This window comes from Anomaloglossus baeobatrachus, chromosome 11, assembly GCF_048569485.1.
Source record: "Anomaloglossus baeobatrachus isolate aAnoBae1 chromosome 11, aAnoBae1.hap1, whole genome shotgun sequence".
Classification (NCBI taxonomy): Eukaryota; Metazoa; Chordata; class Amphibia; order Anura; family Aromobatidae; genus Anomaloglossus; species Anomaloglossus baeobatrachus.
In genome coordinates, this window is record NC_134363.1 from 150,771,287 (window position 1) to 150,785,799 (window position 14,513).

The 14,513-nt window shown below is 44.3% G+C and overlaps 1 protein-coding gene across 1 annotated transcript in view; it reads left to right on the forward strand.

Moving 5' to 3' along the window:
• Positions 1–14,513, forward strand: part of MXRA8 (matrix remodeling associated 8) — a 73,258-nt gene that overhangs the window by 32,685 nt on the left and 26,060 nt on the right. The window contains exon 2 of the mRNA XM_075328980.1: positions 5,001–5,024. Coding sequence (XP_075185095.1) covers positions 5,001–5,024 — 24 coding nt within the window. The remainder of the gene's footprint in view (positions 1–5,000; positions 5,025–14,513) is intronic.

The following is a 14,513-nucleotide window of genomic DNA, read 5'->3' on the forward strand; positions in this document are numbered from 1 at the left end:
CAGTGCCATCTAGTGGTAGCTGGCAGGTCTGTGACATAACCCACAGGACAACTTACATATATTACTATAAAAATACATAAAATACATTTTACAATACAGCAACTGATGTCTTCAGGTTGGAACTGATCATAGACCACCCTCCTACATTCCTCCCGTCTTTAATCTTGGTCGTCCTCAACCAAGCGAACACCTGAAAGACATAACGGCATGGAAACATCCTACTAGTAGAACACTATCACAGCAAATCATGTTACGATAAAATAATGGCCAAACAGTAGTGACCCTTTAAGCATAATTTTTTTTTGCTTGGTGTAAATGCCATCATTCTCCTGACTTCGACATTGTTTTTCTTTGTTATTGTATGTCTCCATTCCTGATACATGGCCCTCTATTTCCTGTATATAAATATAGTCATTTTTTTTTATCCAACTGGGTGTGATTTTTAACAATGCTCCCAGAGACAAGATAACATCCACTTGGTTAAAAGGAATAGATGGAAAAAGTGTCCAAAAGTGTCCATCCCTCAGGAACATAAGAAAAACAATCACAGATTCAGGTCAACTGTGGCTTTTACACCAGGGAAGAAAATTACATATTTATGACAGGTTACAGGTCCTATTTAAACGATTAAAGGTTTATTCCAAACATTGAAAGTTATTACTTATCCAAAGTATAGTAATTTGCTTATCATTGTGGTTACGACCACTATTCTCCCGAGAATGTGCTGCTGTGACCTAAACATACCAATTACTTGAGAGAACATGATATACAGTCATGGCCGAAAGTGTTGGCACCCTTGAATTTGTTACAGAAAGTGAAGTATTTCTTCAATTTAAGAATTGCAATTACACATGTTTATTTCCCTTGTCTGTATTGGGACAACAACAAAAAAATAGAAAAAAGGCAAATTGGACATAATTTCATGCAAATCCCCAAAAATTGGTGGGATAAAATTGTTTGCACCTTTCCAAAGTTGAGGTTAAACAACTTTGTCTCAAGCATGTGATGCTCTTTCAAATTCTTCGGTGGCAAGTATCAGGTGTGGGCAATATGAAAATCACCACACCTGAAACCAGATAAAAAGGGGAGAAGTTGATTCAATCTTTGCATTGTGTATCTATATGTGCCACACTAAGCACGGAGAACAGAGAGAGGAGAAGAGAACTGTCTGAGGCCTTGAAAATCAAAATTCTTGAAAAATATTAACAATCTCAAGGTTACTAGTCCACCTCCAGAGATCTTGATGGTCCTTTGTCCATGGTGCAAAACATAATGAAGAGGTTTACAGTTTACAACCCATGGCACTGTAGCTAATCTTCCTGGATGTGGACGCCAGAGAAAAATTGATGACACACTGCAACGCAGGGTAGTCCGGATGGTGGATATTCCGCCCAAGCAAGTTCCAAAGAAGTTAAAGCTGTCTTGAAGGCTAAGAGGGCATCAGTGTAAGCACAAATTATCAGTTCACATTTGAAGGAAATTAAATGCTATGGAGGAGACCCAGGAGGACCCCACTGTTGACACAGAGACATACAAATGCTAGACTGCAGTTTGCCACAATGTACGTGCGTAACCAAAATCACTCATGGAAGGTGTCTTGTGGACAGATGAAGCCAAGATAGAGCTTTTTGATAAAGCACATCATTCTACTGTTTACCAAAAATGGAATGAGGTTTACAAACAAAAGAACACAGGACCTACAGTCACATATGGTGGAGGCTCAAAGATATTTTGGGGTTGTTTTGCTGCCTCTGGCACTGGGGACCTTGAGTGTGTGCAAAGCATCATGAAATATGGATATTACCAAAGGATTTTGGGTCACAATGTAGTGCCCAGTGTCAGAAAGCTGGGTTTGTGTCCTAGGTCATGTGACTTCCAGCAGGACAATGACCCCAAACACTTCAAGAAGCCCCAGAAATGGATAGAAACAAAGCGCTGGAGAGTCCTGAAGTTACAGCAATGAGTCCGGATCTAAATTCCATTGATACCTGTGGAGAGATCTAAAAATTGCGGTTGGGAGAAGAGAAGACGCCTCCAAATATGAGAGACTTGGAGCAGTTTATAAAGAAGAGACAAATTTCCAGGTGAGAGGAGTAAGAATCTTGTGGACGGTTATAGGAAGCGACTGATTATAGTTATTTATTCCAAAAGGTGCAACTAAATATTAAGCTGAAGGGTCAACAATTTTGTCTGGTCCATTTTTGAAGTTTTGTGTGAAATTTATGTCCAATTTGTTTATTTTTTTTTTTAGTACTGTTCGAAGACAAAGGAAATAAACATGTGCATAACAAAACATGTGATTGCAATGATTTTATGGGAGAAATACTTCAATTTCAAGGGTGCCAATACTTTCACCCATGACTGTAGGTCATCCTTCTGCACATGCTCAGATGCATCTGTCCTGTCCTACCACTCTAGGACAGGTTTCTGTCAGTGTAACGAGATGGCGGCCATATTAATTGTATGGCGATTACCTCTCTAGGTAAAAACAATGGCTAGTTAAAGGTATATTCAAATTTATTTATAATGATATTTTTTATTTATTTTTTGTTTCTGAAGAACCCCTTTAATGTATACCCCTGCCCCATAAAATGAGTATTTTTTTTTTATTTTTTTTTTTGTTCAGATTGTTTTTATTTTTTTTGATCAGTTCCATATTTGTGTTTGACTTTGCTCTTTGGAGGTATCATTGGTATTTTAGTGACCAGTTTGTCTTTTTAGCACGGAGCAATAAATAGGTCAAGTGAATAAAAATCTCGCGGAATACATTTTTATGGTGTCTGACACGTTGAAGCCTATAAAGAAGCGTTATATAACCTTCTGGCGCTCCCCGATCTCATTCCACAGATGCACGGTCAGGCCCCGTGAACACATGTACAAATAATTCTCACTCTTAAAAAAATAAAAAAATAGTTAAAGGACGTGGCCACGTATATCGGAACGTTATTGTGCCTGTGGTGGAAGCATTTAGTGACTCTGTTATTATATCTTGGTGTTACCACAGCTTCATTATAGCAGAGTAAGCAATTTGGACAAAAATGCTAATGAAACATAATTATAGGGTAGCTCATGTACAGCACCATTTTACCCTATGCAACCCCTCCCCCGCTTTACGAAGAGTTACAACCACATCCGATCATTTTAGCAGGCGAGTATCAAAATGTAAAAATTGGGTTTGTTGAAGATATCGCTCCAATTTTAACCATAAGTGACGTTATTGCAGACATGGTTTATGGCAAGAAAGTAGACATGTCGTTTCTATGGATGAATGTGAACATGCTCTGTGTTATATGCAGGGAGGGGGAGGAGGGAGATGAAGCTGAGGTTTCTGCATCCCATATTGTCAGGAGTGTTGTACTGTGTTGTCTGTCTTCAGCACATAACGTGAAGAACTTTATACAAATGATCTTCAATTTATAAATAGCCAAAGGGGTTAACTTCAGGGGGTGCCGAGGTAGCCTCAATGACAAGACCATGACATATGTCATTTATAATTATTTTTTTCCTATCACTTGCCATAAATATACAATCTTTCCTATTGTAAATGCCATTGTTCTCCCGAATCCGGCGCTGTTTTTCTTTTGTTTCTGCTTTGGTGTATAAATCTTTTTTTTTTCAGCCAACTAGGTGTGTCACACAATAATACATCCACAGATAAGAGTTGGGGATCACGCCCACTTGCCGTTTTTTCTCCTGTCCATTCCCAAGATATGGCCCCATCATCTTAGTGTATAAATCTATTTTTTTTTTAGCCAACTGGGCATGTCACACAATAATACATCCACAGGCAAGAGTTGGGGATCACGCCCACTTGGCGTTTTTGCTCCTTTCCGTTCCCGAGATATGACCCCATCTTATTAGTGTATAAATCTTTGGGGTTTTTTTTAGCCAACTAGGTGTGTCACACAATAATACATCCACAGACAAGAGTTGGGGATCACGCCCACTTGGCGTTTTTGCTCCCCTCCGTTCCCGAGATATGGCCCCATCTTCTTGGTGTATAAATCTATTTTTTATTTTTAGCCAACTGGGCATGTCACACAATAATACATCCACAGACAAGAGTTGGGGATCACGCCCATTTGCAGTTTTTTCTCCTGTCCGTTCCCGAGATATGGCCCCATCTTCTTAGTGTATAAATCTTGTCTTTTTTTTTTTTCTTAGCCAACTGGGCATGGTACACTAGAATACACCCACAGAGAAGAGCTTGGAATCACGCCCACTTGGCTAAATTTATTAAAGTAAAATACATTATACAAATGATCTTCAGTTTACAAGCAGCTAAAGGGGTTAATTAGAGGAAGACACATTCATAGAGCCTGAGGGAGCCTCAATGGCCAGACTACGACATATGTCATTTATAATTGTTATTTTCCTATCACTTGCCATAAATATGTAACTTTTTGTACCTAATGTAAATGCCGTTCTTCTCCCAAATCCGGCGCTGTTTTTCTTTTGTTTCTGCTCCTCTCCCTTCTTGAGATATGGCCCCCTCTTCTTGGTGTATAAATCTATTTTTTTTTTTAGCCAACTAGGCGTGTCACACAAGAATACATCCACAGACAAGAGTTGGGGATCACGCCCACTTGGCAATTCTGCTCCTCTCCGTTCCCGAGATATTGGCTCCATCTTCTTAGTGTACAAATCTACTTTTTTTTAGCCAGCTGGGCATGGCACACAAGAAAACTCCCACAGACAAGAGTTGGGGATCACGCCCACTTGGCAAAATTGATTAAATTAAGATACATTGAAGAAAAGGTCATATCTCCAGAACAGAGAGGCGTAGAAGCAAAAGAAAAGCAACGCCGGATTCAGGAGAACCAGAGCAATTATACTAGGTATAAATATCACATATTTATGACACATTTTCCTTGGATGTCCATGCAAGAGAAAGGCTAGTAGATCAGTTACTTATTGTCTATACAGTTAAGCTTAGTCTATATTAAATATAGTCTATATTAAATAAATTCCTAACAATTGTCTGTTTTTTTGTCTTTTAGGTCCCGTTGTGTATTTATACTCAGGTAAGACCCGTCCGTAACATACTGGTTCTTCTGTTCACAATGTTTTATAACATACAGATGTCAGGGTGTTTGTGGTGGTTTTAATTCACTCAAGATGTATATAGAAAGCAGCCTGACTTGTATAAATATATTCTATATACTCTGCAGCAATATATTTTTATATTGGTATGGGAGGCTTGAAGGGGCTTTTCAAACAGATGAATGTAATTCAAAAAGTTACATTTTTAATGAACCCAGCTGGAGATGAACAAAGTGGCACAGAGACCTATTGGTACTCTTTTAGGCCTCCTTCACACGTCCATGTTTTTCACGGACGTGTCAAAGGTGCGTATTGTCCTCCGTGTGCCGTGTGTATGGCACACATGTGTTCTCTGTGTGTTATCTGTGATAACACACGGAAAACGGGAACTTTCTGCTCACCTGGCGTAGCTGTCCGTGGTGCTGAGCTTTGGTCTCCGGTCCTGCTGACTCCCTGCTGCTGCTGTTTCCGGCCCGCAGTGGGGTGAATATTCATGAGCATAATGAGCGGGGTCGGAAGCAAGTGACAACAGCGGCAGAGACAGCAGTACTGGAGAAGGTGAGTACAGAAATTCTTTTTATTTCACAGACATGTGTGTTTTCTCCGGTGTGTGTCACATGGACCACATCCGTGCGGTCCGTGTGTGGTCCGTGTGACACCCATGATGCCGGAGAAAAATGGACATGTCTACGTGTGGAGCACACGGTCCATGGCAAAACACGCACATGAGCGCAGACCCATTGATTTTAATGGGTCTACGTGTGCCCGTGTCTCCGGCATGTGAGCAAACAGACAAAACACGTACCGGAGACACGGACGTGTGAAGGAGGCCTAAGAGGCACTATATGCTTGTTAGTGTCACTCCTATATGAGGTACAGAATCTTGGTGGTTTCAATGCACACAATGTTTCAATTAAATGGGGTTACCTTGGACTTATCCTTTGGATAAATCAGTTTCCATTCTTGGAGGTCAAACACTTAGGGGCACTTTGCACACTACGACATTGCAGCTGCGATGTCGGTGGGGTCAAATTGAAAGTGACGCACATCCGGCGTCGCTGTCGACATCGTAGTGTGTAAATCCTTTATGATATAATTAACGAGCGCAAAAGCATCGCAATCGTATTATTGATGAAGCGTCGGTCATTTCCATGAATTGGGAAGGACCGATGTTACGATGTTGTTCCTCGTTCCTGCGGCAGCACACATCGCTGTGTGTGAAGCCGCAGGAGCGAGGAACATCTCCTACCTGCGTCCTGCAGCTCACGCCGGCTATGCGGAAGGAAGGAGGTGGGCGGGATGTTTACGTCCCGCTCATCTCCGCCCCTCCGCTTCTATTGGCCGCCTGCCGTGTGACGTCGCTATGACGCCACACGACCCGCCCCCTTAATAAGGAGGCGATTCGCTGGCCAGAGCAAGGTCGCAGGGCAGGTAAGTGCATGTAAAGCTGCCGTAGCGATAATGTTCGCTACGGCAGCTATCACCATGATATCGCAGCTGCGACGGGGGCGGGGGACTATCGCAAACGGCATTGCAGTATCGGCTTGCGATGTTGTAGTGTGCAAAGTGCCCCTTAGCACCCCCACGATCAGCTGTTTGCAGAAGTGCACGTTGCACAAAGCAAGAAAACAGTACTCTGTATACTCTTTATTGTCTGTTCCTGTGTAACAAGGCACAAATTCTATGGGATTAAACATCAGTAGAGTTTCAGCATCTAAGAACAACCAATACACAGTGTATGGAGCTGTACTGAAGACATCTGTCTACTGGGAAAGATAAAACAAACTGAAAGGTGAGGGTCTGGTGTTATGATAGGTCATCAATAATATCAGATAAGTTGAAGGAGAGCAAAACTGTAACCTTGCATCTTAAGTCCAGGTTCTCGCAAGAGGAGCCACACCGAGGACTATGTTACTTCATACAGGCCTTCTACTTCCCTCACAAGGTATCTCTCTGCTCCCAGGCCCCAACCGTCCAGAGTCCTCCCTCCTTATCTAAGGCCTCACTCTTCTATCATGTCCAATTCACTTGTCCCTCAGCTCTAAACTCAAGGATTCTGATTCCTTCATTCAAACATACTGCTTACAAACAAGAGTCCAACTCGTTTGTCCAAACTTTGACCTCAAGGGCCTTGTCAATCTCCCCCGATGTAATGCTCCTGCTTTTCTTTTCGCTTCAAAGGTCTGCCATGTTGTGCTAAAAAGTCCCAGCACACAATCCCTTCCCTTCCCAGGGATAATTCCTATTGGTTTTCAAGCTCCCATTCACATTAGAGAAAAGACAGCCAAACCCACAATGTCGGTGGCATTGGCCAATAGTCCAAACTGTATAGGGGCTTTCCAACTCTCCCCCACTAGATGGTGATCGGGAAAGAACGATCCTGTCCGCTGAATTTCAGTAGCCGGTCCTGTTGTTCTCTGGGATATAAGCCACTACCAGATTATTTTGGCAGAGGCTTTCTCATAGAGAACACAGGTACAGGCACTCGGTCAAGCATTCCCTTGAATGGGGGGGGGTTGGAGGAGTTAGCTGCCGGTCAAACCAACAATTGTCTAGCGTGTATGGACACCTTCACACACTACACAACTAAACTTCAAGACCTCTGCTATAGATTGTCTTATCTTCACAACCTCATTAAACTGCCCAGAGCTAACCTCACTCAGGCTAAATGCGCACAGAACATTTGCAAACCCCTTTGCTCTTCTGCCAAACTCTAATTGCCATGTCTGCTCCATGTCATCCGGACATTACTCTGTAAAGCGACTGCACAAATACGCAAAGCACATTTCATTACAGCATTTATCAGGAACATGTCATGTCTTACGATTTCCAGACCACTATCAAACTTTAGCCAGCAAATGTTCTGGCCTCCAGTCCACTACCACTCCTAATGTTCCAACCATTGGTGGACAGGAAAGAGGCTCTAGGCAAGAACAATATATAGGACCTTTGTAGTTCAATAGTTCATCATAATGGACAATTCCTCCTGCTTTGGATGTGGTTATGGACCCCTTACCTCTTGGGCCACTGTGTAGCTGCACAGGTTACACCAATGATATGTCCACCCCTGGTTTCAACCAACACTGCCCCCTGTACACTACAGCTCCTCTTATTTTACACAAGTCTCAGGTCTTATCCTAGGAAACATCAAATCAACATGCAAATTTTATAGCAAAAAAATACATATGGATTTCTCCTAAAATTCACCCTATGAATTGCAAAGTTTAAGATTCACAATCAATTCTGCACAAAGAACTAAAAGGTTTCCTGAATTTCAAATCCCGCCCTACAAATTCATTTCCACAGTAAAATTTTTCTTACACGTTCAGTAGAAGAGATTTTTAAAATCTCATCTACAGACCTAATATTTACAGTGGCGAAAAAAAGTATTTAGTCAGCCATCAATTGTGCAAGTTCTGCCACTTAAAAAGATGAGGTCGGGCTGTAATTGACATCATAGGTGACCACAACTATGAGAGACAAAATGAGAAAACAAATCCAGAAAATCACCGCGTCTGATTTGGCAAGATTTTATTTGCAAATTATGGTGGAAAATAAGTATTTGGTCATCTAAAAAGATGTTAGATTTCTGGCTCTCACAGACCTGTAACTTCTTCTTTAAGAGGCTCCTCTGTCCTCCACTCATTACCTGTAGTAATGGCACCTGTTTGTACTTGTTATCAGTATAAAAGACACCTGTCCACAACTTTAGTCACACTCCAAACTCCACTATGGTAAAGACTAAAGAGCTGTCGAAGGACACCAGAAACAAAATTGTAGCCCTGCACCAGGTTGGGAAGACTGAATCTGCAATAGGCAAGCAGCTTGGTGTGATGATATCAACTGTGGGAGCAATAATAAGAAAATGGAAGACATACAAGACTACTCATAATCTCTCTTGATCTGGGGCTCCTGGCAAGATCTCACCCCACGGAGTCAAAATTTTCACAAGAACGGTGAGCAAAAATCCCAGAACCACACGGGGGGGACTTAGTGAATGACCTTCATAGAGCTGGGACCACCGTAACAAAGGCTACCATCAGTAACACACTACGTCGCCAGGGACTCAGATCCTGCAGTGCCAGACATGTTCCCCTGCTTAAGCTAGTACATGTCCGGGCCCGTCTGAAGTTTGCTAGAGAGCATTTGGATTATCCAGAAGAGTATTGGGAGAATGTCATATGGTCTGATGAAACCAAAGTAGAACTGTTTGGTAGAAACACAACTCGTCGTGTTTGGAGGAGACAGAATGCTGAGTTGCATCCAAAGAACACCATACCTACTGTGAAGCATGGGGGTGGCAACATCATGCTTTGGGGCTGTTTCTCTGTAAAGGGACCAGGACGACTGATCGTGTACATGAAAGACTGAATGGGGCCATGTATCGTGAGATTTTGAGTGCATAACTCCTTCCATCAGCAAGGGCATTGAAGATGAAACGTGGCTGGGTCTTTCAGCATGATAATGATCCCAAGCACACCACCAGGGCAATAAAGGAGTGGCTTCGTAAGAAGCATATGAAGGTCCTGGAGTGGCCTAGCCAGTCTCCAGATCTCAACCCCATTGAAAACCTTTGGAGGGAGTTGAAAGTCCGTGTTGCCCAGTGACAGGCTCAAAACATCACTGCTCTAGAGGAGATCTGCATGGAGGAATGGGCCAACATACCACAAACAGTGTGTGCCAGCCTTGTGAAGACTTACAGAAAAGGTTTGACCTCTGTCATTGCCAACAAAGGAGATAACAAAATATTGAGAGGAACTTTTGTTACTGACCAAATACTTATTTTCCACCATAATTTGCAAAAAAAAAATCTCCCAAATCATATGCGGTGATTTTCTGGATTTGTTTTCTCATTTTGTCTCTCCTAGTTGTGGTCTACCTATGATGTCAATTATAGGCCGAGCTCATCTTTTTAAGGGGGAGAACTTGCACAATTTGGGGCTGACTAAATACTTTTTTTGGCCACTGTATAACGTTGCAGATATTACACATGCAATGGAGAACAAAAAATCCACAGAAAATATGTTACATGTGCATTTACCCCAAATGCCAATGCCTTTTCCCATTTATGAGTGGCCTTGTACCACTGTGTCCTAGTGTCCAAGCAAAAGCATAGGAACTAAGGTGCTTGTTTAGCACTTGACCAAATATAAAAAAGTTGCCAAAATATTCCAAACTAGATAAAATCCTCTATGATTAGGTTCATTCTTGTCCCTTTGATTAAAATGAAGGAATAATCCATAAAGTTTATAACCTAGAAATGAGTTCAGTAGTGAATGATAATATATATTCATCATGTCCTATATTACAGAAAGGTGGGAATATGTGAGTGAGGAAATCCAGGACACACAGAATACACTTGTACATTCTTCTAGCCGTAGTTTACAGACCTGTGCCAGTGACCCATCCCTGCCGTCAGTGTACGACATTGGAATTTCAAGAGGATGTGATAATGTATAAAGTCCATAAATCCAGCTACAAGTGGCATGGAGAAGAAAGTGGTCTCACTGGCATTTCTCCTTCTCATCAATTAAAGTGCTGGTTTACTATTTAACAGAAATAATAGTTTCAAGTACTTCCCGTTATTCCATTTAAGGTGTTGGTGGTGAAGCATTAAAAGATTTAGATTATTTTAAAAATGGAAATTAATAGTGATGAGCGGACACTACCATGCTCGGGTGCTCAGTACTTGTAACTAGTGATGAACGGGCACTACCATGCTCGAGTGCTCAGTACTGGTAACTAGTGATGAGCGGGCACTACCATGCTCGGGTGCTCAGTACTCGAAACTAGTGATGAGCGGGCACTACCATGCTCGGGTGCTCAGTACTTGTAATTAGTGATGAGCGGGCACTACCATGCTCGGGTGCTCAGTACTCGTAACTAGTGATGAGTGAGCACTACCATGCTCGGGTGCTCAGTACTGGTAACTAGTGATGAGCGGGCACTACCATGCTCGGGTGCTCAGTACTCGTAACTAGTGATGAGCGAGCACTACCATGCTCGGGTGCTCAGTACTTGTAATTAGTGATGACCGGGCACTACCATGCTTGGGTGCTCAGTACTTGTAATTAGTGATGAGCGAGCACTACCATGCTCGGGTGCTTAGTACTTGTAATTAGTGATGAGCGGGCACTACCATGCTCGGTGCTCAGTACTTGTAATTAGTGATGAGCGGGCACTACCATGCTCGGGTGCTCAGTACTCGTAACTAGTGATGAGCGAGCACTACCATGCTCGGGTGCTTAGTACTTGTAATTAGTGATGAGCGGGCACTACCATGCTCGGTGCTCAGTACTTGTAATTAGTGATGAGCGGGCACTACCATGCTCAGGTGCTCAGTACTCGTAACTAGTGATGAGCGAGCACTACCATGCTCGGGTGCTTAGTACTTGTAATTAGTGATGAGCGGGCACTACCATGCTCGGGTGCTCAGTACTTGTAATTAGTGATGAGCGGGCACTACCATGCTCGGGTGCTCAGTACTCGTAACTAGTGATAAGCGAGCACTACCATGCTCGGGTGCTCAGTACTTATAATTAGTGATGAGCGGGCACTACCATGCTCGGGTGCTTAGTACTTGTAATTAGTGATGAGCGGGCACTACCATGCTCGGGTGTTCAGTACTCATAACTAGTGATGAGCAGGCACTACCATGCTCAGGTGCTCAGTACTCGGCACTAGTGATGAGCGGGCACTACCATGCTCGGGTGCTCAGTACTGGTAACTAGTGATGAGCGGGCACTACCATGCTCAGGTGCTCAGTACTCGTAACTAGTGATGAGCGGGCACTACCATGCTACGGTGCTCTGTACTCGTAACTAATGATGAGCGGGCACCACCATACTCGGGTGCTCTGTACTCGTAACTAGTGATGAGCGAGCACTACCATGCTCGGGTGCTCTGTACTGGTAACTAGTGATGAGCGGGCACTACCATGCTTGGGTGCTCGGTACTTGTAACTAGTGATGAGTGGGCACTACCATGCTCGGGTGCTCGGTACTCGTAACTAATGATGAGTGGGCACTACCATGCTCGGGTGCTCGGTACTTGTAACTAGTGATGAGTGGGCACTACCATGCTCGGTACTCGTAACCAGTGATGAGTGGGCACTACCATGCTTGGTACTCGTAACCAGTGATGAGCGGGCACTACCATGCTCGGTACTCGTAACCAGTGATGAGCGGGCACTACCATGCTCGGGTGCTCAGTACTCGTAACTAGTGATGAGCGGGCACTACCATGCTCGGGTGCTCAGTACTGGTAACTAGTGATGAGTGAGCACTACCATGCTCGAGTGTTCAGTACTTGTAACTAGTGATGAGCGGGCACTACCATACTCGGGTGCTCAGTACTTGTAATTAGTGATGAGCGGGCATTACCATGCTCGGGTGCTCAGTACTCGTAACTAGTGATAAGCGAGCACTACCATGCTCGGGTGCTCAGTACTTGTAATTAGTGATGAGCGGGCACTACCATGCTCAGGTGCTCAGTACTTGTAATTAGTGATGAGCGGGCACTACCATGCTCGGGTGTTCAGTACTCATAACTAGTGATGAGCAGGCACTACCATGCTCAGGTGCTCAGTACTCGGCACTAGTGATGAGCGGGCACTACCATGCTCGGGTGCTCAGTACTGGTAACTAGTGATGAGCGGGCACTACCATGCTCAGGTGCTCAGTACTCGTAACTAGTGATGAGCGGGCACTACCATGCTACGGTGCTCTGTACTCGTAACTAATGATGAGCGGGCACCACCATACTCGGGTGCTCTGTACTCGTAACTAGTGATGAGCGAGCACTACCATGCTCGGGTGCTCTGTACTGGTAACTAGTGATGAGCGGGCACTACCATGCTTGGGTGCTCGGTACTTGTAACTAGTGATGAGTGGGCACTACCATGCTCGGGTGCTCGGTACTCGTAACTAATGATGAGTGGGCACTACCATGCTCGGGTGCTCGGTACTTGTAACTAGTGATGAGTGGGCACTACCATGCTCGGTACTCGTAACCAGTGATGAGTGGGCACTACCATGCTCGGTACTCGTAACCAGTGATGAGCGGGCACTACCATGCTCGGTACTCGTAACCAGTGATGAGCGGGCACTACCATGCTCGGGTGCTCAGTACTCGTAACTAGTGATGAGCGGGCACTACCATGATCGGGTGCTCTGTACTCCTAACTAGTGATGAGTGGGCACTACCATACTCAGGTGCTCGGTACTCATATCTAGTGATGAGCGGGCACTACCATGCTCAGGTGCTCGGTACTCATATCTAGTGATGAGCGGGCACTACCATGCTCAGGTGCTTGGTACTCATAACTAGTGATGAGTGAGTAACTCAGTACTCGCTAGGAGCAGTTGGATGCTCAAATGGGCATTACTTGAGTACCCGAATGTAATGGAAGTCAATCGGGAATGCAAGCATTTTTCCAGGAACTCTTCTGGAAAATGCTCAAGTTCCCCATTGATTTTCATTATACTCGAGTACTCAAGTTGTGCCCCTTCCCCTTCCCGATCATCCAACTGCTTTTAACAAGTATGGAGCATGATAGTGCTCACTCATCCCTAGAAATGAATAGAAAGTACAAAAATGTTAAGTATTTAAAGCCCCACCTGAAAGGTGATTGGGCAGGCAATCGAGTAGAATATACCTGTTACTCTAAGGCTGTGTGCCCACGGGGAAAGTGTCCTGCGGATATATCCACAGGACATTCCACAGGAGCTCCCAGAAAACCGCAGCACAACTTTGTCTTTTTCAATGCTGCGGTTGTATTGCGGAATGTCCTGCGGATATGGTGCGGGCATTCTGCATTGAGGATACAGTACCATGGCTTCGGCACTGCATCCTCAATGCAGAACAAGTGCTGAGTGATCGGTGCATTCATACTTGCCTCCATCACGCAGCACTTCACTTTCCGGCCGTGTCTGTCTGCACATTGCCGGAGAAGGTGGGCGGGCCTGAACTAGCTTCGGCTGTCACATGACCGGAGCTCGTGCAGGCCCTGCCGACCTCCTGCTGCCTCCTGCTGCCTCCTGCTGCCTGCTCCTGCCTCCACCGCGCTCCTCTGCACCGGAGGAAGTGACTCCGGTGTCTTCTATCAAGGCGGGTAAGTATAGGATCTTGCGGCAGAAAAATATGCAGGAATAATTGACATGCTGTAGAGTTTTCCGCAGGGAAATCCGCATTATTTCCGCTGCGGAAAAAAAAACGCAGCATGGGCAACGCAGTCCCCAAATGCCATAGAAATGGCTGGGGGCTTGCTGTACTGCGGATTTTTGAAAAGTCCGCGGAATTTCCGTGAAAAAATCGTGGCAAATTCCGCAAATTTCCCGAAGCGTGGGCACATAGCCCAAAGTAAGGATAACCGAAACTAAACACCCAAAGAAAAGGTGTATCTGTTGTGGTTCGGAGGACAGAGGAGCTAACCACAGAACACAGACTGAAGTTTTCGGATAAAGACACAT